The sequence below is a fragment of the Balaenoptera ricei genome, chromosome 1, assembly GCF_028023285.1.
Source record: "Balaenoptera ricei isolate mBalRic1 chromosome 1, mBalRic1.hap2, whole genome shotgun sequence".
NCBI lineage: Eukaryota > Metazoa > Chordata > Mammalia > Artiodactyla > Balaenopteridae > Balaenoptera > Balaenoptera ricei.
This window is the reverse complement of record NC_082639.1, coordinates 116,127,470-116,154,418: the sequence shown is the minus strand read 5'-3', so window position 1 is coordinate 116,154,418 and position 26,949 is coordinate 116,127,470. Positions and strand designations below refer to the sequence as shown.

Sequence of the window (26,949 nt, the reverse complement as noted above, 5' to 3'; positions counted from 1 at the left end):
CCTGGATTCTATATAGTGTGTCCAAGGTCTGCGGAAAAAGGAGATGACAGCAGCAGCATGCATCCTGTACTAGTCACAGGAGAAGCAACTCTGAGGACAGCCTGTTGCAAAGGGAGACGCATCTACACTCACACTTGAGCGGCTCTGGGGCCTCTACACACAGAATTCTTATTCTTGTTGCCAGGTGAGTGCAGGGGCTGGAGGATGGTACTGCCTGGGTCACCACTGCTAAACAAAGGCAGATGAAAGTCCACCATTCCACTGATTTTTCCTTATTCCACATTCTAGAATGGACCTAGAGCCTAAGTCCTCAGGCCCTCTGGTGGTGGGCTGTTGCCCTACTAGCCCACTCCCAACTATGGTCTGGGGATGCTATCAGGAGATGGAAAGACCAGGGTACCAGATGGCAGAGGAGAGGAGAAGGGGTTTGCTGAAGGGGAGCTACGCAGGGCTCACCGTTCACATTGAGAGTGTAGTAAGCCTTGTAGCTGCCCATGTTGCTGGTGGCTGTGCAGCCGTAGGTGCCGCTGTCACTCTTGTTGAGGAAGGGGAAGATCAGGGCGCTCTCCTGGGTCATCTTTAGCGGTGGCACACTGCCCTCCTTCTCCCATAGGTACTGCTGGGGGCTGTTGAGGCAGAGAAGTCGAAGTGATCAGAAAAGAGTAGGGCAGGGAGCTAAAGAAGGACAAAACAAAACAACACAAAACTGGGAGCAAGGAAGTCAAGGACAGTTTGATGAAGGCTCGAGCAGTTATAGGGGCCAGAGACACTGAGCTGCTCAGAGGCAGGCGGAGACTGACTCCTTGGGGTTCAGTCTGGGGACGAGGAAGATTGCCTAGCTTGTATCTAACTGTGACTTGGTTCCTTACAGGAACCTCAGGGGCTCAGCCAGGGGGCGGCCCCTCCCCACTTCTGCTGCTCTGCAGGAGAAGCAGTCAGAGGATGGGCGTTGTTAGACAGTGTCAGGGAAAATGAGAGGCTCAGACAGGACGAAGGAGATGGGAAGACTTTAGGCAAAGTCTTAGTCTGTAGAGGTGTATTACAATCCAGGAAATGGATCTCCTTACGCGGGATTGCCACGCCCCTCGCAGTGGAGCAACAGCTTCTGGCCCTCGCGGGGATGCGGAGGGTCTGGCCTAATCTTCGCTGTTGGTGTGTCTGTGGAGAAGGAAATGGGGTCAACGTGAAACTCAAGGTCACCTCGATCTCAGAATCATCCAGTTATGCGTTTCAGCCACCACCCCTAAAGGCCCAGGAGCCCAAGAGGCTGTGAACAAAAAGGCCACCCCCCAACCTCTGTGAGCAAAGACCACTATTGCTGTTGGATGTGTGACGGAGTCATACGGCAACCTTGCAGAGGTAGGATTATGGAAGGTCTGTCCTTGCTGGGGACCCAAGGGATGTCTTAACAGCTGAGAAGGGGGATCACTGGATCATCTGTGCCTAGCACATAAATGGGACTTAATACATGTTTCTGATGGAACAAATAAACTTGAATTTGATCACTGATTGAGTTCACAACCTCTCCGTCCTCTCTGCAAGGGAGCTTAAACGGGAAGCAATGCCTTAATGCAGAACATCATTTTTAGTGGCTGGTCCAAAAATGAAGTGAGAGCTTTGAAACAGCAAGAGATGGAGGTCATATTTTGGCTGCAAAAAGGCCCTGACACAATATAGATGGGTTCTGGGAAGGAATGATGGCATCTGCCACCGATGCCGAAGGGCTGCTTAGGAGGCTGGGTCCAGATGGCCGCATAGAACAATACAACCAGATGCCGGTTTAGAACAACAGATAAAGAGGCCGAGCTTCCCCTAAGGATAGAGCCAACCTTAACATCCGGTTAATGAACGTGTTTCAGTCCAATCAAACGGGACAAAGAGAATCAGGCCAGGTGAGAGAACAGGTGTTCCAGGAGCCCACAGCCAGAGAAGCCTCTAGTGCAGCACCTGGAGGATAGCATTTGTTGACTGACTGCTGATCACAGTTGGGCCAAAATGATCCCTGGAGAGTAACTGCCAGATGGTCCAGTACCTAACAGAGAAGTCTCTGGGGCTCAGACAGGGGATGGCCTTCTTTAGCCCTGGCCAGGGACCAGGCCCTGGACAAGGAACCCAAGGCCAGGGGCTTTACATTCAGAACTAGTAATCAGAGAAACACCTTATAGCAATAGAGAACTTTGAAGTTTACAAAGTTCTTTCATTATATAGCGTTTCATTTATCCTCATGAAAATTCACTGAAGTAAGAAGGGGCCACTACGAGATTAAATGCTTTGGTGAAAGTGACCTAGCTAGTAAGCAGTGGCTCTGCGGCTAGAATCCAGGTTGTCTGTTTCCAGATTGAGAGTCTGCTAAACGGACAGTGACACCACCCCAAACCTACCTCATGGTCAAGTTTCAGCAATGGGTCTAGCAATTGATTTAAAGAGCACTGAAGTCAGGCCTGGATCGTCCATAAGGAAGAGATGAAAGGTTTGAGTTACTTTAGAAAAACACCCAGCCTTTAGATAAGTTCGGACAAGAAGTGCATTCTTTTATAACTCATTATCTTCTGCCTTTCTACTTCATTTTTTTTCCCCTTGACTTTTCTACTCAGAAAAGTTCTTTTTGAAAATTTGTAAATTTCCTCAGGTGAGTGGGTCATTTCCTACCCATATTCAAGGCAGATTCCATAGAGGGATGAGGATCCTTGGAAAGGTTGGGAGTAGTGATTTTGACAGTGGCCACTTCAGGTCAGAATCCCAAGAAAAATCATAGACCTGGGGCAGACTAGTGGGGGTACTATAGGGAAAAATCTGGGAATAATGATACCAGAGAGAGCATGTTTTCCTACCACCTCTTTTCTTGAACCCATAGTATGTTAGACCAAGAAGAAGCCTTTGTGATTCCATGTCCATCTTCTCATTTAGCAAATAAAGAATCAAGCTCAGTGGGGTAATTTCCTTAACATCACTCAGCTAGTAAGCGGTGGAAGGCAGACTAGAATCTGTCTTCTAATTCTTGATTTGCTACAGTTACTGCTACAATTTACAATCTAGATGCATAACACTGGCCTAGCCTAGGAGATGGTAAATTTACCTATCGGGCCAAATCCTGCCAGCTACATGTTTCTGTAAATAAAGTCTTATTGGAACATAGCTACGTTCATTTGTTTACATATGATCTATGGCTACATTCCTGCAGCAACAGCAGAGTTAAGTAGTTGAGACAAAGACCACATGGCCCTCAAAACCTAAAGCATTGACTATTGGGCCATTCATAGAAAAAGTTTGCTGACCCTTGGCCTAACCCTGGCAACTCTTGTCTTATTTTTTTTTAACCTATTTACTTATCTGTGCCTGGTGCTTCATATACAGTAACCCGCACGTTTCTTTTCCCCACTCCCCATCTCATACCGGATACTCTTCACTCACAAGCCCATGACATACATAAAACTTCAATGCGTTGAGCGGTGGATCTGTCAGCTCCCTTTAGAGATTCATGGTTCACAGAGCATACAATGTCTGCCCCATCATCCTCCCGGGTGACCTGGAAGGTGACTGAGCTGCTCACGGTGAAGGTTTTGCCATTGGGATCTTCCTGTATTCGGGTTGGTTCCCCTAGAGAGCAGAAACAGACACACACTCGCACACACACATAGACACAGAGTGAGCCCTAACATGCAGAGATTGTGTGGGCCCCACTGTAGACATACAGATGGTGCGTCTCAACTTAGGCAGACTTAGGAAGTTGTGAAATGGATATGTACACACAAGGAGGATGGAGTCCCCAACGCGCACACGCGCACACACACACACACACACACACACGACTGTACACAGAATATCTGTCATTCCCCTTTCTTCTTCTACACCATGCCTTATGTGCATATACACAGGCATATAGACATATACCCCTCACTCCCTCTCTCCTCCCCGCTGTCCCAGCACCACCTCCTCCTGTCACCCCCAAGGCAGGAGGAACTTACCATGAAGCTCTTGGTCACCCTTCCTCCAGGTGAGCTGGGCTGCAGGTTTGCTCCCAGAAGACTGACAGTTTAGGGTAGTTGTATCCTTTTCCCGTAACGATGACTTGTAGCCAGTGATTATGGGCTTCTGTGGGATTCCTGCCATGGATAGGGGATGGCCAGGATAGGAAAGAAAAGCACCCTGAGGTCACACCTCATCTCTCCCTGCAGAGATAGACTCTCTGAGGGTTAGGATATCTGAGTTCTATTTTGGTTTATGATGGGTAGAAGGCTAGAGAAATTATCTTTCTCTTTGATAAGAGAAAGACCACCCCAGGGGGAGGAGATATGGTGGTGGGAGATTTACCACACCTGAGATGATACATGACCCAACAACCCAAAATCACAACTGGGTGGCCACAGACATAGTGTGAGGCTCAGGGGAGCAAAGAAGGAAATTGAAATGTAGGATCAAGATGAGAGCATGCAAACAACTGGGGTGCTCATCTTGGAAATTATAATCATACACTGCACATACTTCTCATGTTTCCCTTATGCAATCTTGGGAGGTAAGTGGAACAGACACTATCATCCTTTTGTTACAGGTTAGGAAAGTCAGGCTCAAAGAGGGTAAGAGATTTGTCCCAGAGCAAACAGTAAGTAAAGGAGAAAAGCTTAGACCCCACCACTCTTTGCATTTCATTCCATTGCAACGGAAACACGCGCTGAACTTTCCCAAAATGCTTGGAGACTTGCTTGGCTCTAGGCTGCTTCAGGGGCCCACCCAGGGAGATTTGTTTGCAAGGAAGCACGCTGTGGAGACACTGGGGTTTGGGAGCCTCACCGAGCACGGTGACGAGGGACTTGGCAGTTCTCACGGGCATAGTGAAGATGGAGCAAGTGTATTCACCCTCGTCTGCCAGGGCCACGTTGCTGATGCTGATGCTGAGCTCATGGGGCGTAGATCTAACCAGCTGAATCCGATTATCTCGAAGGGCTGGGGGAAATTGGGAGAATTGGAAGCAAGGCTTTTACTGGTGACTTTCATCTTTATCTTCCAATCCCAGGCCAGCTTTTTTTTCCAAGAAAGGGTCTAGTGTGGTTTGGGGCAGGGGAAAAAAAGAAAACTGCTCCTGAGTTTGAGTAGTCTTTAGTTTATTCAGTTACTTTCCTGGGCCATTGGGCTCAGTAGCCTCAGAGATACTCAGAAAAGTAGGTTGGATCTGTGGGCCACATTGGGGAAACACTGACATCAGCTGTCTCTTAGGGCTCCTTTGGGGTGAGTCATTCCAGGACCCTATAAGACCATGCATGGCCTAGGTCAGAGTCATAATTATGAAGTTTCTCTGGAACCAGCTGAGGAGCCCATGGCCTGCTGCTTCCCCAAACAGCATCCCTTCATGTTTCTCAGTCTCTGGACTACAGGGACATTTCCTCTCAGCTCTGCAGCCCCCTTCTCCAGCCCATGTTTCCCATGGAGGCAGATAACTCATGGGACACTACCTCTCTTCTCCCCAAAGTAGAGAGTCTGCTGGGCAGGGTTAGACCATTGCAGGGATGAATCCTCATGATCTTTGACTTGGCACTTGAGCACCACGGTGCCACCAGCCACCACTGTCTCATCAGATGTCCAGGGCTGACTGTCTGCAGGGGTAGAATTGGGTTAGTTTCCTAAGGCAGCACTAGCCCCTCCACCCATTTCTGGGCCACAGTCCGCCTCATCTAATTCAGACCATCCAAGGCCCACGTCTCTGTATTCTCTTAACGCATCATGCGGGAAGGAATAGAGGTGGGGGTGAGGCAGGGGAAGACAGACCTTTCTTCCTCTTGCTTTGAATGCACAGAAAAACAGTCACTTATTGAATATTTGCTGAATGAACTGACAGGGCCACAAACATTTTGAGGGATAAAGGCACCCCAGATCTACACATACCACTCCCCACGTATCTTTTCTGATAGAGTTCTACCATTCACCTTTGAAAACACACATACAAGTTTTACCTTCCTGCCACCACCTGCATATAAGAGCAAGAACAGAAATGGTTGTAATAATGCCCAAACTATAAAAGCGAAGAAAAGGCCAACCCCCAAGAATGTGGGTTGCACATTCATTTACACAAGAGGTAGCTAATAAAACTGCAAAATAAACAAAAAAGATTTTTAAAAAAACCTAAAACGTTTTGACACAGACTTTTCAATTCCTCCAACAATAACTTCCCTTCAATCATCAGCTCCCTTAACATATTCCTTTCAGTATCAGTACTACCCGCCTCCCAAATCAACACACAAACCCAAATCACTATCCTGACGTTATTTTAAAGAACAATGGATTAAAGTTTTCCCTTCGACTTGATAGAAATATGGTTTCTAATCCCTCTCTACTTAGTCAAGTTAAACAAAAGAAGGACTAGTAAGATATCGTGAGGATGAGTCATTTGAATCCCAAATGTGCCTTCTAATCAGGCCTAGCTGTGAGCCCCTCAGTCTGTGTGACACTTGCTTCCTCCACCCAGTATTGTCCCATGTTCCCCAAAGCATGGATTCTGATTCCTAATATTGATTCCCTCATCTTCAGGTCTGACTTCCTGTGACCCAATGGCACTGACCTCTGCAGAGCTAAAATAACACCTTCTAGCTCTGATTCCTGAAACATCCACACAATTTCTTCTATGGTACTAAATTACTTAACCAGCATTGTCGCCTCTGAATCAGAAACCAAGAAACGTACTTCCTACATTCCCTAATTGAGCAATTTAAAACAATCCCCATACTCCCTATGGCACCAACCTTACCCCTGCCCTATCTGCTTATTCCTGTCTTTCCTGGTCACCAGAGCTCCATTTCCAAGGAATATTCAATGAGCGTTCCTAGCAGAGAAGGGGCCCTGAAGAGTGAAGGTGGCACCTGCCCGAGCTGACACCAAACACCAACGCTTCTGAGTGGCTGTCTCCAAATTGGAGCCCAAAGCCTGGCTGCTAGTTTTAGCGTTTAGAATCATAAAAATTAGAACTGACAGGGATCTTAGGAATCATGGAATCCAATTCCCTCATTTTACAGATGTAGACAATGAGGCAATGGAGGCGAAGTGATTGCTTAAGATCATTCTACCGATCAGTGATTCTAGTTAGGACTAGAATCCTGAGTCTCAAGGCAGTGCTCTTTTCACTGGAATGCGCCTCAGGTAATCATCTAACTTGAGAATCAAAACTATGACTTTAATGTTAGCAAGCCAGAGACTGAGCTGGCTGAATAAAGGTGGAAGTGATATCTTCCTTAAATATCTCAACGAAAGGTTTGGGAAACCTATCATTTACTGCTAGCCATAAACCGATTTTTGACTGGTAATCCCATTGTCCCTGGTTCCTTTTGAAGAATTCTATCTTGATTGTGTCTTTCCAGAACCTCTTTATTCTGAGTAATACACTCCTCCTGGAATCATTTTATTTTTGGAAAACGGTGTAAGGGATACAGAGGTCCCTGTACCGGAGTGAGGGAAGGAGGAGTAGGTGCCAGGGGAGTTGGTGGTGTAGAACTAAGTACTAAAATGTCAAATGGAGAGGGGGAAGAGTTGTGTGGTAATGAGGGGAGTGAGAACACAGGGTGGAGGCAACATGAGCGGGAGATGATGTGAGGATGGCGGAGGGAACTGAGGGACATTGAGATGAGGGGGCCTGGATTCTCACCTTGACTGGCCAGCATGTCAGGGCTGCTCCAGACTGTGGAGCTCATGGCCTCTTCGAGTGGAGCCAGAGTCCCCAGCTCCAAATTCTGCTCTTGCCAGTAGCCTGGGGAGAGAGTCTCCATGAAGGATGAGCCCTACATTTAAGCTGCTAACGTTTGGGATCTGTACTTTCATTGTTGGGGATGGGGGAGAGGACTGGCCCCTGTGAAAAGCAGCTTCACCAGGGTACCTAAGAGAAGGTGGCTTTCTCACAAAAGGGGGAGATTAACTCAAGTCCTGAAAAGGGAAGTGAAGTCTTCCTCCAAAGGGGTGAATTAAAGGAGGATGCTAAGCTTTAGCAGTCAATCACATAATGTTAGAGCCAACAGAGATCTTAGAGGTCATCTGGTCCAGTTCTCCCAGTTCACAGGTGAGGACCCTGACGCCCACTAGGGTTAAAAGTGACTTGGCGAAGGTCATACAGAAACAGGAAAGATAACCAAAGACTTTTCATTCCTGATCCGGGATTCTTTCTGCTACACCAAATTATCTACTAAAATAATGACAGGTTTAATCATTAAAAAGTACGTTCCCATTTAATCCTTTTAATAAACCAGTTAAATAAGTACTGTTGGTATTATCACTTCTACCTTGAAGAGGGGAAACAGAATGAAGTGACTTGCCCAAGGTCCTACAAACAGAAGAACAAAGACTGGAAATTAAATGCCTGATTCCAAATCCAAAGCTCTGTTTCAAGGTGACACCCTTAGCACTGAAGACACAGACCACAGCTGGGGATGAAAGTTATCCCACGCCTTCCTAGATTGTTACCTTCTATCCGGTGCTCCGATTCTTAAGCTTTCCTCCTCCACTCTCAGTCCCACTCACCATTTTATATCACTGACTCTGCTCCCTCATCTGGCACAGCACACGCCCAAGGCTTGAGTCACCGGCTCTCTTCCTAGTTGGTAGGCCCTAAACCCTTTTGTGAAGTACTGTATAGTTTCCATGGCCTGTTTCCCCCAACTCAACCTGAGAGACGGAGGGACAAAGAAACCGGCCTTGAGTATCTTTTCAGGATCTCCCGTTGTAAAGCCAGTAGCCAATCACATGCGCACAATTCAGTAACGTCATCGGCTGCTGAGCAGAGTCCGGAACTGCTCCTTGTCCCGGGCCTGGAGTCCGGCAGAACTTCGCCAATTGTCCCAGCGCGCCCGCTCCAGAGGCAGCGGGGGAGGGCGGTGGGAGAGGAAAGAACGAGAAGGGGGCGATGGGACCGAGGAGGATGGGTAGGGGAGGTGGGGAGGGTACGGGGTGGCAGGGGTGTGAGACTAAAAAGATAAGTGGGACGTGGTCTTAGGGTCCACGAGAAGAAAGGGGACGAGGAAGAGAGTTGCAGAATCAAAGGGAAAGAAGGGTGAGGGAGAGGAGAGAGTGGGGGAGGGAGGGAAGGGAGTACCGGGGAAGGGAGAGGGATGGGGGAAGGGAGAGGGTGTTAGAAAGAGTCCTAGCCTCGGGATAGGGCTCTAAGATAGCTTCAGAGGTTCACTGGCCTTCAAGGAGACGCCTCGCCTCTCCACTGTTCCTCAGACATCCTCCAGGAGGTTTGAGAAATGACTCTGTTCCCGAACAGGAGAAGCGCTAATGCCCAAATGCGGAGGGGGAGTAAAGCAGTGGAAAAAAAAAAAAAAAAAAAGAGTATCTGTAACAGGTAGAAGTAGGCAAGAAAGCGAACAAGGAAAATGTTGGTGAAGAGAGGCAAGAAAGATGAGGATGGGAGAAGGAAAGGCGGCCAGGAAGAGGACCAGGGCGCTCAGATCCAACAGAGAGTCCCCCTGGGTGCCCTCGCCCTGCTGCCTTCTGTGGACATCAAGAATGGAGGCAACCGGAAGTTGGTGAGTGTTTCTCGGTATTTTCCAGGTCGTCTGTTTGTGGGCGCTTCCACACACAGTGGGAAGCCAAACTGGTTGTGCTAAAGCTTGGAGTGGTGGAGGGACAGGGAGAAGCCAGAGAGGGGTCAGTGCTCCACACCACAGTATTGGTACCTAGTGCACCAAGTAAGCACTAAATAGACCTTTGCTCAAATGGATAAAATAGCCATCTCCTACGCTGGCATAGGGCTTTCAGTTTGCAGAGTGGATTTTCAATCATGAATTCATGTCAAAACATCCTTGAGGGAGAGGCAGCCAGATACAATCTTTTTTTTTTTTAAATTTTAATTAATTTATTTTTTTGGCTGTGTTGGGTCTTCGTTTCTGTGGGAGGGCTTTCTCCAGTTGCGGCAAGCGGGGGCCACTCTTCATCGCGGTGCGCGGGGCCTCTCACTATCGCCGTCTCTCTTGTTGCAGAACACAGGCTCCAGACGCACAGGCTCAGTAGTTGTGGCTCACGGGCCTAGTTGCTCCGCGGCATGTGGGATCTTCCCAGACCAGGGCTCAAACCCGTGTCCCGTGCATTGGCAGGCAAATTCTCAACCACTGCGCCACCAGGGAAGCCCAGAATCACTTTTTAGAGATGAGGTTTAGAGGGGTTCAGTGACTTACCTAAAGGCACACAAGTAACACCCTCTCAAGGATCCTCTTTCTCCTGCTGGTGGTGCACTCAAAGCTTTTTCAACAGCTTCTGTTTCTTATAGCATTTCAGTCCATTGTATTGCAATTTACTTGTTTCGTTATCAGCCTCCTCATCTAAACTCAGAGTTGGTGAAGAGAAGGAGCCTTCCCCTATTCATCTTTGTATTTTCAGCACTTAGCCCATAGTGGGCTCTCAGTACATTTAACTGGCTCTGGTAATTCATTCAGTCACAATTGGCACTCTGCTGTGTCCATTCTTACTCAGGCAGAGCATGTCTTCTGTCCAGATAGCATAGGTTTAGTCTTCATTCTCTTGCTCCTTATTTCGTTTGTGCTGTTTTCTGCCTTCTTCTCAGTTGCTTTTCTCCTTGCTTATATTCCCTTCATCCCTCCCCTCCTCCTGCATTTTGCTGGCATTTTTTTTTTTTTTTTCTGAATAGGATGAATAAGTGAAATGATGATGTCATTCAAACTAAACTGAATTGTTTAGATGAGGGGTCTGATAACTAAACAAATAATCTCCAATAAATGGCATATTAGGGATATGCTTGATATACAGTATTGTCCCTGTAGGTTTACAAGGAACTCACTCTGGTTTGTTGTGTTTTAAGAAACTGATTAAGAAGTAGCTGGGTTTTTTTTTTTCCCTCCTGGAGGTAATATTTTACCTTGTAATTCTCCAAAGTACTTATGATCTCATGTCTCCTCTTGAGAACTGTCTGTTAACATGCCTGAAAGTTTTCTTGCTGTTTTTATAAAATTGTACACCTGTAATGATAAATTCCGAATAGCCACTCCCCTGGGTGCAGATGAGTGATTATAATGTTATTCACAGAAACATGGATAAATGGCAGAAATTATAACCTGGAATGTGAAAGCCTTGTTCTTTGGATTTAGAGCTTGCCAACTGTTTATGACATCAGCATAAATTCCTTCAATGGATTCAGACTCAAAAGGAAAACTTAAGAGTGCTCTGAAAAGGTGGCATGCACTTTGAAGTGGAAATAATGACAGTTCTGCTCAGGCAGGGTCATTGGAAGGAAATGCAGACTTTGAGTCCACAAGACTGTTAGTAAGGGGAGGGCCCAGGTTAATCACATTGAAAAACAGATAAAGAGAGCTCCAGTCATATGGGTCATATTGTTTCCCTGCTTAGAAACCCTCACTGACTTCCCACTGTCTGCAGATGATATCCAGATTTGTTAGCCTGGCTTATAAGATCCTGCACGGTCTGATGCCATTATGCCTTTCAGCTTTGTCTTTTCTTTACTTCACTCACCCCATATCCCAGACATATGACGCTATTTGGAATTCTTTCTATAAACCCTTTCCTTTCCTGCATACATTCCCTTTCCCACAGTCACTCTGTTGATAATGCTCTTCACCCATCTTCACACATCTAAGCCCTAAAAAGCCTATTTTCTGTGGCACTTCCTTCAAGAAGCCTCCCCTGATTCCCTGATTGCCTCAGATGGAAATAATTTCTGATTTTTTTTTTTTTTGAGTCACAACACTTTATCTACTTTTCTTAAATTATGCATCACTCTTTACTTTGTACTGCAAGTTTCACTTTCTTCCTAAATTTTAACGATTCTGCAGGTAGGGTTGATATCTGATTCGTCTCTGTATCTGGTACTGGCCCTAATACAGCATATTGCACTTAGAAGGTGCTTAATGAGTACTTCTTTAATAAATGAATCCAAGATGCTTAACATCTTCAACTATGAGAGCTAGGTTCAAAATCTGCCAGTGAAGAGGAAATAGCAAACCAAAAAGGCTAGGAAGAAATGGGCCAAGGAAGAGGGTAGATCACCCAGAAGCTGAAGCTCTGTGAGTTTACAAGATGGGTGGAAATCTCTATTTATTGATTACCTTCTGTGTGTCATGATCCAAGCGAGGTGCTCTATATGCATTATTCCAGAATAACCCTTTAATAGGTATTATTATGCACATGCTAAGGATGAGTTAACTAAGACTCAGAGACTAACTAAGACTCAGAAAAGTTAAGTAACTTATCCATATGATGCATCCAATAAGTGTTGGGATAAACTTAGATCTCTCTGACCACAGAGCCCAGACTTTCTGCATATCTTCAGTACACTGCCTCCCTTTGCAGGAGCATGTGCTTCGTGTGTGTGTGTGTGTGTGTGTGTGTGTGTGTGGTGGGGGAGGGCAGAGGTTACAGGTGGAAAGATTCCTTCTTGCATTGCTGGCCTGGGGGTGCTCACCTAAACAAAATTCACAACGCTTACCTGCAATATGATAAAAATAACAGTGTAGCAAGTTGGAAATGAGTGCTTGTGGTGGTGGTGTGATTTGTATCCACTGAATTACATTTTTAATTGGATTTCTTGGTGTGTCTTCATCTATATCTTTGGGGGCTCACCCCAAAGGCCTTATAATTTGGGATGATTCTTCAGTTAACCAAGCAATAGACGTGTCTGGTTAAAACTAAGAGTGCCCTCACGTTTTCATAGCACTCTAGCACCTAGGCTACGAACTAAGATTGTCTTCTTATTTGCTCTCAGTTGTCTGGGAGGTTTCTTAATTCTTGGTCTATTTACTCATGGGTTCCAGTAGCTTTAAGACTCCCAGCATTTTAAAGGACAAAGTAGCCCTATCACCCACTGATTTCCTTCTGATTAATTGTTCATATTAAGAGTAGCAGAGGTGGGAACCAGGGACTTACTAATGTGCCTTTTAAAGCATACATTGGCACCTCTGATTTCATTTTTCATCCATAGTACAGGACCTCACACATAGTAAGTGCTCAATATTTATTGAATAAATAAATAACTCAAATGAATAAAAATGTATTATGTTTCCAATTTAAGTGATGCTAGTAAGGAAGTTTATATGTCAGTATAAACCCTTATTGCTTGGTTTATGTATCTTCCCTGCCCTGTCTGTTTCGGGAATCTACATTGCATGGGCCTTAGGGCCATGTACAGGGTCACGGGTGCACATTTGGGATGGTGGGACAAGGGGACAGAGCTCCCCTGCATAACTGTTTCTGGCCTTGCCAGTGCTTGGGTCCAGAACTCCACTTCCCAGATTATAGAGAACACCAACTCCCCGAGTAGGAGTTGATGATGATGGTGATGATGATGATGATGATGATGATGATGATTCAGCATTTCTCTAACTCCAGAGTTAAAAATACTCTTCATCCCAGCCTACTTGTTATTCCTCACGACTACCATGACAGGTGGGTGGAGGAGCGTTATCTCCAAGGGAAAAACACATTGGGGGCTGTGGCCCAGAATGCCGGAGGGACCCACTTTTAGAATGGTTTACCCACCCCTATCACTGGGCTCCCTGGCCAGGTGATCTCACTCTGATTCTTCCCTAACACTAGCTACGCAGTGAATTCTTATATGTATTTCGATCACACACTGAAGAGAATGGCCATGAAATCAGAACTAGAACTCAGCGCCTTAATCTTTTCTTTATGCGCGGAGCCACATTTTTCTTTAGCAGTGAATGTCTGCTTCCGCATTTGGAGGAAAGTGGACCAATCTCACCTGAGGCCTGATTTAATCGATAACTCCAAGATTTGGGAGGGGAGTTACTTTGACCTGAGTAACTTTAGAGCACAACACCCTGATCACAAAGGACTCTCTTAAAACTTAATTTTCTCCATTTGCTCTTAGGTTGCCAGGAATTATGCTACTTCTGCAGAAGTTACTGTGTAGTTTCCTAGTCTAAGACACTGAGGGCAGGAGTGTCAAAATATTCTCTCACTACCTGCTCTACGTTCCTTTCTAACTTTGTCCTCTCCAAGCTCCCGATTCGCTTCCATTCCCAATGTTATAGTGCGGTCAGACGAAAGAAAGCTGGGGCCATAGAGATAAGAGTTATTCTGTCATGGGGGCTTGTCTGTCCTTTCAGGTGTACTTCCTTCCCTTCCTGTTGCTCTTCAGGGCAGGCCCCTGTCCCCTCCCAGGCAGTAGGATCCCCTAAAGGATCTCCTTGCTCAGCTCAGATATGCTCCGGCTCACATCCACTTCAGAGCGCCACAGCTCAGTCACGCTTCAGCTGCCTGCCTCCCTGATCTAGGTCTTCTCTCCAGCTCGCTGGCCTCTCCACCCTTTCTGGCTTGAGCTGCTGAGACCTTGCTCCTTTGTGTTCCCTCCCTCCATTATTTCTGTTGCTGTCTGGTTTTCCCTCCTGGAGTCTTGTTTATCTACTTTCTCTCTGGCTCCCAACAGCCTCTTGGGCCCGAAGTCACTACTCTCTGGGTGTAGCTTTACTCTCCCAGGAGGCGTACACGATATAAGTGAAACTGGAAGGTGAATAGGGTGGGGAAGAGAACCTTCCCTGTAAGAAGTCCCTACTATACTGATTAGCCTCATAGCTTGGTAAAGTGTGGCCAAGAGGTACAGATTTATAGAACCAGGGATCCTATTCTGTTAGATGATCCAAGAGATTTAGGTTTGGAAAGGACGGATCTGGGCTCAAACAGGTTTATTATTGCATGAAGGCAGATACATTTTGCTTCCATCCTAAGCAGTTGTTGAAAATGAAAGGCTTTTGTTTCCTGGGATTGGAATGGTGTGGGGCTTAGCTTTTCTAGGCTGAATGAAGAGGAGGGAATCTTTAGGGTACTTGGCTAGTTGGCTAGCTTGCCTGTGGTGGGTGTGAGGGTGGGGTTAAAACAAAAAGCACATCTTGATGTTAACCCTCTTTTCACTGAAAAAAAAAAAAAAACCCACTTATTCCAAATGTTTTCCTATATCCAAATGTTAAAAAAGTATACAAGTTTAAGTGCCGTGAGTAACTATATTTGATACATTTGCTAAAACCCTGCAGTCAATTTGCATGTTCTAGTCATTTTCTACTGACCCCTAATGGCCAGAGGTGGTTATTCCTAAGATCTTTTTGAGTCTTCTAGACAGAGGATGGAACTGATGTCCTTTCTGACTCCCTGTTACCAAAGTTCAGTAATTCCTTGCCTTCTCTTTCTGTACCTCATTCTTCCTAAAATATTTTCCCGTCTATGATTCTTAGAAGCATAGACTTTTAGAGTTGATAAGAATCTTAAGTAGCAGCTAGTGCAAACTTCCCATTTAAAAGATGAAGAACCAAGGCTCAGAGAGGCTTAGAAACTTAAGCATGGTCACACAGGCAGCTAGTGGGAGCTGTGGTTATAACCCCAGTCTTTTGTTCTCATTGCCATTTGACAGCAGTCCTGTGAACTAGCTAATTTGGAAGTTAAGTTGCCATTTAGTGTGATTTTACTTCCAGTGACATCCACTCTTCCTGCTTCCCATCTCCCTGTGCATTGTAGTGAGGAACCCCAGGACCCTAGATCTCAAGGGAAGTAACTCTACTAAATGCCAGGCAGGTTAGAGAAGTTGGGGTGAGATGAGGAAGGAGTCTCTGAAGGTGCGAAGAATGGCATCGTCACAAATGTCGGGGACTTCATGGCAGATTCCAGTTCTCACAAAAGAGGAGGCCGTGGGGCAGAAGCTACTTCCATGCCCTTTAGGAGTTAGAAGGGTGATGAGGAGGACAGGCCGTGTGTACGTGTGCGTGTTGGCATCTGTGTGGTGGAGAGCTGGAGGCTGCTAACCTCATTGTGATGTGGGAGACAGAGACTAGAAGAGAGAAAAACGCAGAGGAGCTTTTCCTATTCTTGAGCTGGTGAGAGAAAAAATCTGGAGGCAGAAGTGGGCTTGCAGTAGGCTGAGGGGGGCCTCTTGGAGACTTAGTTAAGATTCTGAGGAGCAGAGACTGGGAAGTGGGTGGCAGAGAAGGAGGTGGGGACAGCTGTTGCTTTGATTTGCTATTGAGTCAGTGTTCTTGGTGCATTAGCACTGGGAGGGAGCCCTGGGCTGGCCCCCAACAAAAACAAGCCCCTCTGGAGCCAATACTTTGTTGTAGTAAGAACTGCAGTTGGGAGACAGAAAGGAAGGGGATCTAATCCCAAAAGAGCCCCTTCCTCGCCTTAGCGCCTACCTTCTAGGACTGGGCTCTGTGCTCCAGACAAGTGTCTAGTGTTCTGTACTAAGAGGCTCGGGGGGAGGTGATGAGACAGAGCAGAACGGATGGCTCAGTAAGGGCTGCTGGGAGCATGGGTTCTGTGCAGGGCTTTGACTTTCATCAGTTATTTCTCAAGCAAGTCCCTAAGGTCGGGCATGAAATCACTCCAGTTGATGACAGCCTTGAGCCATTTTAGAAGTGTCCTTTTACCCCTATCTCCTCATTCCCTTCCCACCATGCTCACATGCTCAGAAATCACAACAGGTATGACCTGGAGTCTGTATTCTAATGCAACAGAGAGTCAGGAGTCTAGACTTTGAACTCTCAGATGTCCCTTGAACCAAGTACAGGCACTTTTATACCCTTTCCCTAAATGTATCTAGCTGCTTTCACACGTATGTAATAGAACTGGGGAAAAAAATCACCCCATCTTAGGAAAGTACTTAGGAAAGGATACATAACAGAGTCAGTGTGGAGTAAATGAAAGCATAATTCAGTTTAACTTGTTGGAAAATATGTTTAGCTATGAGAAAATAGGGACTGGGAATGGGAGGGAAAGCCCAGGGACCCTGGGGAGAAGTAAAGAACAGATTCCCTGAGGAATCTCCAGCCAGGTGCCAAAGCCTTGCTCCTAACCCTCCAGAGCCTCAATACCTGTTTGAGTGCGTGGCTGCATTCCCTTCTCAACAAGCTCTATCTCATTCTTTGCTCTTTAATGTCGCACTTTAGATATTTCAGGTTGATGGCTTGGTGTGGCGGGATAACAATGCTGTGAAAAAGTTTAATTTGTTAGAAGTCAGGCAAGAAAGCACTCATCTCGGCTGGCTCTCATTTTAGTGACTTGTTTTTACTGTTTCTCTTCACTGGGTCATCAGAATCAGGGTGTGGATGACGGGTGAAGGGCAGTGATTAGGAGGATCACATGGAGAAAAAGGTGGTCTGCTCTACACACCCACACTACTCCGGGTTCCCCTCTTCTGCCAATCCTAGCTGAGATGTAGTCTCTGCCCTTCACCTTTCTCACCTAAAAATGTATTTTTCAGCAGGTGGTTGTTCAATTAGCCTTACTTTGGGCCTTCCTGGGAATTTAACCCTTCTGTGAGATAGACACATTCTTCCAAGTCTGCAGACCTCACAGTTCCTGATATGGCCAATAATTCTGTTCTGACCCAGAGATCTCCTCCTCTCCTTAAATCTTCATTGAGAATCTCTTCTTCAATGTGGATATACATTCGATTTTGTTCCCCAAGATGCACATATATTCCAACCTGGTTACTCTCTTTTTCTCCTTCAGTATGTGTCCCTCACTACACACATGACAACTACCATTTTCACTCCTTGTATCTCTGTTTTCATTTTTTTTTTTTTTTTGGTCATAAACATAGCTTTTTCTTATGACCCAGATACAGAGCCCTTTTCACCAGCCTGTTATTAATCAGAACCCCTAATGTCCAGCAAACCATATGGTTTAAACTCAGATTCTCCCCAAAGCAGAATTCAGGCTCTCTCTCCTGCTCAAACTCCCCAGGAGAGGGCCAGAATCCTCTTCTCCCCAGGGCTGAGGCTCAGTCCATCTGTCACTGACACTGGACTCCAGGGCTTGGAAACCAGAAGAGAGTTGGCATTAAGCAGCAGTAGAGGATAAATGAGAATGTGTGAGGCCCATGGGCTTAGTGATGGTGGGTTTTATATTTGTTTGAGATTATAGGATGGAGATTAGAGGAGGGAATATATAATACGTGTTTGGAAATTTCTTCCTTAAGAACTAGAGTAAGAACTAGTAAGAACAAGTGAGTATAATTGTCTCACTGTTAAGTTTGCATTTGCTGAGGGACAAATGATTAGGAGCAGACGGTAAAATGGGCCCCTCATTTTATGATAATGAGAGAACTTGACTCCAGGCTCTTCAAAGACTGACCTAGGCTAGGCTAAGTCTTAAGTTACTTGTCATCGATGTATTTATTAGAGGTTTGCTGGGTTTCCAAGGAGCATTGGGTATTTAAGTCAGAGACTCAATAAACCAGTTCACCTTCTGGAGCTTTTTACTCTGTCTGAGGCTTTGGCTGGAATTCTAGAATCCAAATTGGAAGCAAAGAGCCAGGTCCCAGAAGAAAAATGAATACAAGAAACAAGGATCTGCATATTCCCAATGAAATCTGGTATTGGAAGTATAGTTCTCCATTCTATTTTGCTAACAGCTGGGACTATATGCAGGAAATGGAGAACTAAGTAATGGCTAGCTTAGAGATGAATGGCTGAGATATCAGCCTTCATTTCTTTTTCTTTTTTCCCTAGGGTGAGGTGATGCATCTGACCTTTCTGACCCTGAACTGGAAGTAAATGAGCCAAAGGTGCTTATAATTAGCAATCAATACACAATTAGTGTAGGTCTAGCTGGGGTAAGGAAAAATAAATCCTTAGAGAAAGCAACATTTTAGTTCTTTATATTATTTAGCTTTCTTATTCTCCTGGAGACGTCCAGGAGAAAGATGGAGAGAGATGAGAGGGCTAAAGAATCCCAGAGGTAAGAGCTCACATAGAAGAATGATACACATATTGAAAAAAATGTTGGTGTCTCTGCATGAGAATCCTTTCAGAAACATGTCTGCTCTTTATGAGAACGGGGTCTCAGGGAGATGAGTAGATGGGAGAAACTCCAGCTGTTACCATAACCCTAATTCTGTCTTCTTGAAGGCTCGCTCATGGAGATAAATCACTTCCATTACCTGTCCTTGAGGAATGAAGTTTCTCCTTGTATCAAATAAGGAAATGGAAGAGGGGTCCTGGAAATTAATTCTGGAAACCTGTCTCCCCAGCCTCACTCTGGTGTAGGTCATTCATAAGTGTTAACTCTTATATGAACTATTATGCAAAACTGACATGGGGAAATCAGCATTTAGGGGAAGAGAAGCTTGTGTAGCTTTGATGTGATGGGAGGAACAGGCTATCTAGTCTCAGACTGGCAGGGGCTGAACATTCTCATTGGGATCATTGGCAGTACCCCAAAAGAGTAGCAGAGTCCAGTTTAAAGATCCATCTCCTGAGATCTGGCCAAGGACTTGGACTCTGGGATAGGATGGTTCTATTTAAGGCCATGTAGTCTGTACTAGATGGTTATAATGATGAGGGACAAGAGTCAGGGATTTGATATTTATCTTCTATGCCTCTCATATATTGAATTCCTCTATTATCTATTCTGATAACCTATTCTATATGTTGTCTTTATGTTTACTGCTAAGGCTGAGGGGACAGGAACGATGGGTACCATGACAGGACAATTAGAGTTGGTTGTCAGGCTCAGAGTGGTGTTAAGAGGTACATGCTCATAAACTGAGTAGGACTCATTTTGCATTCCACATTTATAGTGTATATGTGGTTATAGTATATGAGCGATGTTGTCTCAATCTAAACCACGACTATTTGTAGTTCTGTTTTAAATCTATGAGTCCAAATATGGCAAAACATTCAGTTCTTTTGAGGCCATCTGAGGTCACTCTATGTCCTAGTCTCCTGAACATTGCAAACAACACTTCTTTTCAACCTCAGTATTATTTGCTCTTTCTGTCCCCTTCCTACAGGGGATTAGGTGGTAATGAAGAATCTCCAGATCTATATCTACAGGTCTTGTTTACCTCTTTCTGGTGGAGCAGGTCAGGGATCATAACGAAGATCATGTGTGTGTTTGTGGTAGGGGGAGGGAAATTCCAGCCCCGTTCTGAGGGCTGCACTGTAGCAAGTAAAGAGATTAGGAGCTTGGATGGGGAGCAGGACCACGGAGAGCAGCAAGAAGAGCCTGGAGTGTCCCTGTCAGGGGCTAGCACCATGGAGAGCTCAAAGCACCTGTGGTTTGTTCCACAAAGAACAGGGCAACCAGGATTGTAGGTGAAGGCAGCCAGCTCTCAAACAAACCAAACAAACCAGACATCAGGGCTTCTGCTAGGATCACGCCACACACATCACTTGCTCTCAAAGGCCTCCTGAAGTACTCTGTTTGAACCTGCCACACATACAACCAAGAGATTGTGCTAAAAAGTGAGGACCGCCACCAGACTGAGTTGGTCAACATGAGCCTCAGTAATTATGAAAATTACATTAGTATCAGTGGTGGTGGAAGAGGTTTTGACTTGCTACAACCAATTATGAATGAAATTAATAGTATCTTTCATTGTGGGAAAAAGAGCACCACAAAGCCTGTGTCCCCTCAGAGACACACTAGGCATGAGGAAACCAAAATGTGTATTACAGTCAGATAAGGTATGAGATGTATCAGAGTCCGAGTGCTCTAAGGCACCCCAAATTGCTGTGAACAGTCCAGTCTTGATCATACACAGAAAAATGGAATGGATTATGACTCTTAAAAAGGGTATTGTCCTCAGGACTTAGAGGCCTCTGTGTTAGTTGGGAAATTTGGCCACTCTCTTTAGACTTAGGGGAATTTCAGTAAAGGGACAGATAGTTCTCTCTTTCAGTACTTGTTGCTTCCGTGAAGAACAGGTAGCTTTAATGAGCTTATATTTTGTAAAAATCTCAGCAGCTTCATGTGTTCAAGACTCTTGACAACTTGACTTCTCAGTGCTAGAATGGATGGATCTCCTTGTTACAACAGGACTGGATTGGGTTTTTACTTGGGTTATAAAACCTCTGAGCATCAGCTCGTTCTGACTTTGTAAAGAATCATCTCTGCTGCTGGTCCTAGAGGAAGAAGCAGATCTTTGGCCCCAGAGACTTGTTCTTCTCTATTTTACAATTACGTGGAGTGTTTGTTCTTAATTTGACTGAGTTCTTAGAGACCCTGAATCTTTTTCTGATGGCTTGCTTTTCTGGTGGTTTGTTTCTCTCTATTTCTTATAAGCATTCCCATGAGTATTGCTATTCTCGGAATTTATGGATGGACCTCTAGGACATGACCTTATCCAGGAAACAAAATGTTCCAGTACGTGGACCTATAGCCAATGATTCAACAGGAAATACTAACTTTTAGCCTGAAAAATGAAAGGAGAAGATATAATTAACAAAACTATCTAATACCCTGGCTTTTTCATTCAGTAGTCAGTAAGGAGCTGGTCCAGTCCACAGCTTGCTTTCATGGAGAACCTGGAGCCTAGATTACCACCCTTCAGTGAAATTCCGTTACTGAGAAATAGATGACAAAAAAGGGATTGTTGAGCTGGTTCTATTGGAGTAGGAAACAACAAAGGATGTGACTAGCCACGGCCCCAGGGGTTTTATTATTTCTCCGATGATAACCGTGAGGATCTTTTCCTAGGTTATTTTTTTGTGACCTAAGGACAAGCAGCTTTTGATTCTATTGTATATATTATTTGGACTGCAAGAAAGTAGTAGCAATAACAAGGGGTACCAAAATCAGATCTAAGGATTTTCAGAGCAATGGCACAACTACTTAGTCTGCTGTTTCAAAGTGACCAGAGCACCAAAAAGATGCCATCTGTGGAATTTTATGGCTGCAGAACTATGAGTCATTCTTCAAGTGAATAGTGAATGTCTCCAACAAGGCGCTCTTGAAATTAGATTTGGCCCTCCTTTTCTCCTCAGTTGGAAGAAGAGAGAGAGAGAGAGAAGACACCTAAGGGTAGTGAGCTGTCTCATTTACTGTCAGTCTAGGGCAGAGGATTTCAAACTGTATGTGGCAGAACCTCTGTCTGTGCCTTAAGGATTAGGGGGAGTGTAGGGGAAGCCAAGAGGAAGAGTGAGAGGGCTCCAGGTCTTACTTATCTGTTTCAATAAGAGTAATTCTCCTTGGATCTGTTTTATTTATTTGATAAAGGAATTTCACATCTTTAAAGATAAAAGTGAGAAAACCACTGTACTAAAAGAAACTACTAAAACCAACAGTGCTGTCTAGCCCTAGGGAGAGCTTAGGACAGAATCTTTGGTGTAACTGTTGGATAGGCAGCTGATATGCCACAGCTTGGACCCCACATCAGACAGACTGGTTCTGCATAGTATCAACTCAACTCTATGATACCAGTGTCTCTCTGATGGTTTCAACTTCTTTGTGCCAGAAAATGCACATGTCTGAAGGGAGAGCATCTCTTTCCCAGGGGTTCCCAGCTGCAACTGGGAAGAGAACAGGAACAGAAACAGAACAGCTACAGCTGCAACTAGGAACAGAAACTGGATGGAGTAGGTCTGCCAAGCAGATCTGTGGGCAGCTCTAGAGTGAATGCCTGCTGGACTTCTCCGGCACACTGGGCATGATCTCTGCACTGGGCACCTGGCCAGGGGGCTGCAGAATGGATGGCAGTGGACGGAAGGTCATTGGGAAGGGAAAGATATTCATGTGTGAGGCAGTGCAGTCCAAAGTTAAACTGCTATATCCTGGTATAAAGCAAAGTGACGCTGCCCACTTGTCTTGTCTCTGCACTAGATCAACGCACAGAGTGCTGGAAATAACTTGAAAAGGAAGAATCCAAGGAAGTCTGGTTACAATGTTGAATGTTGAGCTGCTCACCAGAAAGACAACCACAGAATACATTAAGTTCACAGGACTTGTATCCCCCAAAGCTGGAACTGCCAACTTCTGCCAATACTAGTGGACAAACGTGAGAAGGAAGGGGCAGGTGGCAAACTCTGAATATCTAAGCCATTCCTGAGTTTCTAGCCACAGCACTCATGGCCGGGTTCAGATAACAGTCGTTTGCCCTTCTCCAACCTCTCAATCCCTGTTCAGCCTTATGAAACCTAAAAAAAAAAAATGTATGCTGTACTTCAGGGAGCTGTATACCCCAGCAGCATATGAAGTTTGTTTTCCTCATTCTAAATGGAAATAGCCGCTCTGCCATACACCCTTGACCACTCCAGCATCTGTGTATTAGGATATCTTGTCCTTAAACTTTCACACCACATCTCTTCTTGTTTTGGTCAAATGTTACCAGGTAAGCTATATACTGCCTTGCTCCCTGCCCAGGGTCCTCAGGCCAAGTCAGGGGTACTAGACACACCTTCTTCATGATCCTGGGCAGAATGGCCTTAGGATCACCACCCATGAGCATTAAATCTATGCACCTACCTCCCCCATCAGAGTGGGTCTTTTTTGATCCTGAAGCTAAGAAGTATAATTAATTTAGATAGAAGATCACATGTGGTTGTGCCTCTTGTACATCAGTACATCCTGAGACATTACAACCAGACATATGTCCACTGTCTGGACAGATGATGCTCTACAAGGAAAATGATGCTTGATTTGACTCTTTCTTGGGAACAGATCTCCCTCCCCATCCCCAAATTCTCAACCCCTCCTCCAGACATTCTCCATTCAAAATTTACTGCCTTCCACCCTTCCCTCAAGCCACTGCTCTGAAATATATATATGGATAAAGCATTTCTCTTCCTCTAAACCTTAAAGCCTGAGTAGGGGCTGGAGCCCAAATTGAAGACCAAGAAAGAATAGTGCAGTAGGTGAAGAAAGACTTGGCTAGGATATGGATTTACTCTCTTCTCCAATGTTTACATCCTAGAATTGAGCTCACAGCTTTCTGGGATGACTTCATTCTGTTTAGGTCTCAGCCTGGCCCCATCAGTTCCCATTGCCGAACAGGGGCAGTTTGGGTCATGCTCGTCTCTCTTAAACCCAGCTACCAGGATGGGAAGGCCAGGGGCTGCAGCTGAAAGTCAAGGCTTAGTAGAGACTCGTTATTGTGGTACATACACCCAGCAGCCTCTCCTTGCCTTGCACTTAGCCTGCCCTCCCTCAGGACTCTCTTCACCTCCTCAGTGAGTAGGGTCATCAGTACAGTCCTCTGAGGAAGGGGGATTCCACACAGGGGAGAGGAGGGGCCGCTGTCTCTATGGTGACTTGGGCAGGAACTCCCTTGGGGAGTGTTAATGGGTATAGAGTAGAAGGACTCAGCCAGCCAGCTGTAGGTAGGGGATCCCCAGTGTCCTCATACCAGCAGAAACTCCTTTATCATGATGGAGACAGGGCTGGGGGAGCAGGTCAGGAGAGATGGAGCAATTATTTCTCCAGCACCCTGGCTCTTCGCCTGTTTCCTTCAGATGAAATTCTCTACATCATCATCCCCAGTTTCAACCCCTCCCCTCTCCAACCCCGCCCCGCCCTGTGCCCATCCCTTCTGGCCACTGGGTCCATCACCCAGGAGCCGCCTCCCCTTTCTCCTCCCCTGCGGTTCTTTCTGTTTTTCGTTGGCATCTGGCCGGGCATAGCCACCACCCTCCCCTTCACTGTCCCCACATCCCTTGGCTCTGCAGAGGTCCCGGTCCCTCTTCCCCTCCCCCAGCCCAGCCTGCCTCAGATAGGGGCGGGGGAGACCGAAGGATGCATTCCTTTAGTCCCTTCACAGCCTGCCCTCCCTCCTCCAGGGACCTGAGGCTCGAAGCTGTGGCTCCCTTCCTGGTCTCCCTACAAACTGCCCCCTGCCACTCCATTAATCGTCAGCAGCCTTTAAGAAAGCTGAGGTGCCCCGACAGAGCTGACCTACATAGCCCGGTCCAGGGCAGGAGGGGGCCCCAAGTCCCCTCACCCCTGGCCCCGCCTCCTTCCCCCCCCCCACCTCCTTCATCTTTCTACGGTGACAAACCCAAGAAGGTTTGAGTTCCTGACTGAAGCAAAGGGGGCTAGGCAAGACACCCCACCCCAAATTTGGCAAATCAATCCTTAGGAAAGCTTTGGGTTTTCTATGCATTTCTCCTCCCCAAATATCTTCATCCTTCCCTTGGCCCAGCCTCTCCCCACTGCCCCCCCGCCCCCCTCCCCCGCTCTCGTCTGGGTTTCTTTTACCAGCTTCTGCCACCGCTAGGGATGTTGCCATCCCGGGGCCCTCTCCGCCCAGTGTTGTTGTTTTGCTCAAAGGAGAAGCCCCCCACTTCCTTGCCCACGCCCCCCTCAAGAGCCTCACCCAGGCTCCCTTCCCTGCCCACTCGGAGCTCCGCCGTGGGTGGGGGGGACAGGCTGGGGAGCAGAAATGTTTGCATACAGCAGTTTGGGGGATTGCACTGGCTACCCAACCCCTCCAGACATACATACACAAACACCCGACACACGCCCTGACTGAAACAGCGACAAATCTCACTCCGCCCCCAACACACACTGACACAGACATACACACAGATACTGACACAGAAACGCAGAACCAGACACCAACACAGACGCGCACACCCAGACACACACACGTACATCAACACATCCATACCCCGGGATGCTCATAACAGACCCAAACCCCGACTGCACACGCAGACACACTCGACGGTGTACAAGGAGGGGGCATACCCGGCACACCCCACGATCCACAGAGACACGGACGCTCAGAGACAGACACAGGGGTATCAGCAGCGGCTGGCGACTTTAACCCCCGCTTCCAAACAAAGCCAACAGGCTCCCTCCGCCCCCGCAGCCGGTCGGAACCCCCGCCCCGGTCCCTCCCCACCTCCCCTGGCGCCGCCCCCTCCCTCACTCACCGTCCTGGGAGAGGTTGGCCCCGCCGGGCGCCCAGCAGCTGGCGAAAAGCAGGAGCAGGGGCAGGGCGGAAGGGGCCCCCATCGCGCTTCCCGGCCGGCTCCCTGGCTGGGCGCTGGCGAGCCTGGGTCCCCAGGGACTGGGGCTGGGGAGGGGGTAGACGACGACACTGACCGAAAGGGCGCCCCCGAGCCGCTTCGGAGCCCGGGGCCGAGGCGGGGACCGGGAGGGAGCCGGCGCTGCTGCAGTCGCGGGGATTAAATAGGGCGCTCGGAGCAAACCATTCGGTTGGAGGTGGAGGGGGGGGTGACGGGGGCTGGGCTGGTCGCGGGGGGGACAGGTTGCCGCATTCCCCACTGCCCCCCGCCTCCTGCACCCCCTCCGTGCAGTCGTGGTGCCTTCCACCTTCTCCCTCGGGAGCTCCACCGGCCCGGCTCGGGCGTGGAGCAGAGGGAGAGAGCTGGCTCAGCAGTGGGACCTGGCGCCCACCCCTCTTAGGCTTGGGGTGGAGGGAGGCGGGGGGTCGGGCAGGGCCCTGGGCCAACTGGCGGGAGAGGCCACTGCAGGCCTGGGCAAGGGCGTGCCCACTAGCCCGAGATCCTCCAGCCCCGCCCTCCCTCCTTTGGCAACCGGGGATCCCCAGGAGCCTTGGGGTTCCCCTATCAACAGTATGCCCAGGGACATCTCTTCAATGGGTAACCAGTTACCCTGGTCATTCGCCAAAGCACTAACATCCCTAGTTCCTCTGACCAAACGAGCACCTAGTTATACGCCCAGTAACAATTTGTGGCCCCAGGCAATTTCCTTTGAAAGGCATCTTCCAGCAAGCCCCCAGGCCATGGGAATCAACACTTCCCTCAATCCCGCCTCAAAGAAACTACTCCCCATCTAAAAACAGTGACTTCCCTTCAGACTCTGCCCAACCAAGCTACCTACAAAGCAACTCAGTGGTTTCCCACCTTAATCCTTCCTATTCCCCCACTTTACTCCCACCCCTTACCCCCAATATTTTTCTTCTTAATATTTCAAAGGAGTTTGTCCTTCCTTCTCAAATTTTAGTGAGTAAGATTCCTGGGTGAATGATCCGATCTACACACCCTCAGGAAGCTGCTCTCTTAAGGGCCAGTGCATCTGTGGCTAATGCAGTTCTTGCCCCTGAGGCCAGATATAAGATGAATGAGAGAGGCGGGGTGTCTGTACTTGCTCTTGGCTCATGAGTCCCAAGCCCCTGGGATTTGCTTTATTTTTGTGATTGAAGTTCTGTGGAAGAGTCTTGGTACATCTCAGAAAGAGATCCTTCTGAGTCAGTTTTGCTCAAACTTAGCTTTTGGGAATACATTCCTAAATTTTAGA

The 26,949-nt window shown here is 46.9% G+C and overlaps 1 protein-coding gene across 2 annotated transcripts in view; it reads right to left on the bottom strand.

The window, feature by feature from the left end:
- CADM3 (cell adhesion molecule 3) overlaps window positions 1-25,798 on the bottom strand; it is a 29,351-nt gene extending 3,553 nt beyond the window's left edge. For both annotated transcript variants that reach the window (XM_059934372.1, XM_059934376.1), the window contains exons 1-7: window positions 25,599-25,798; window positions 5,448-5,588; window positions 4,789-4,941; window positions 3,966-4,103; window positions 3,427-3,597; window positions 1,068-1,158; window positions 457-626 (exon numbers count right to left, since the gene is read on the bottom strand). In XM_059934372.1, coding sequence (XP_059790355.1) covers window positions 457-626; window positions 1,068-1,158; window positions 3,427-3,597; window positions 3,966-4,103; window positions 4,789-4,941; window positions 5,448-5,588; window positions 25,599-25,680 — 946 coding nt within the window. In that variant the 5' untranslated portion in view covers window positions 25,681-25,798. The remainder of the gene's footprint in view (window positions 1-456; window positions 627-1,067; window positions 1,159-3,426; window positions 3,598-3,965; window positions 4,104-4,788; window positions 4,942-5,447; window positions 5,589-25,598) is intronic.
- Between the last annotated feature and the right edge of the window lie 1,151 nt (window positions 25,799-26,949).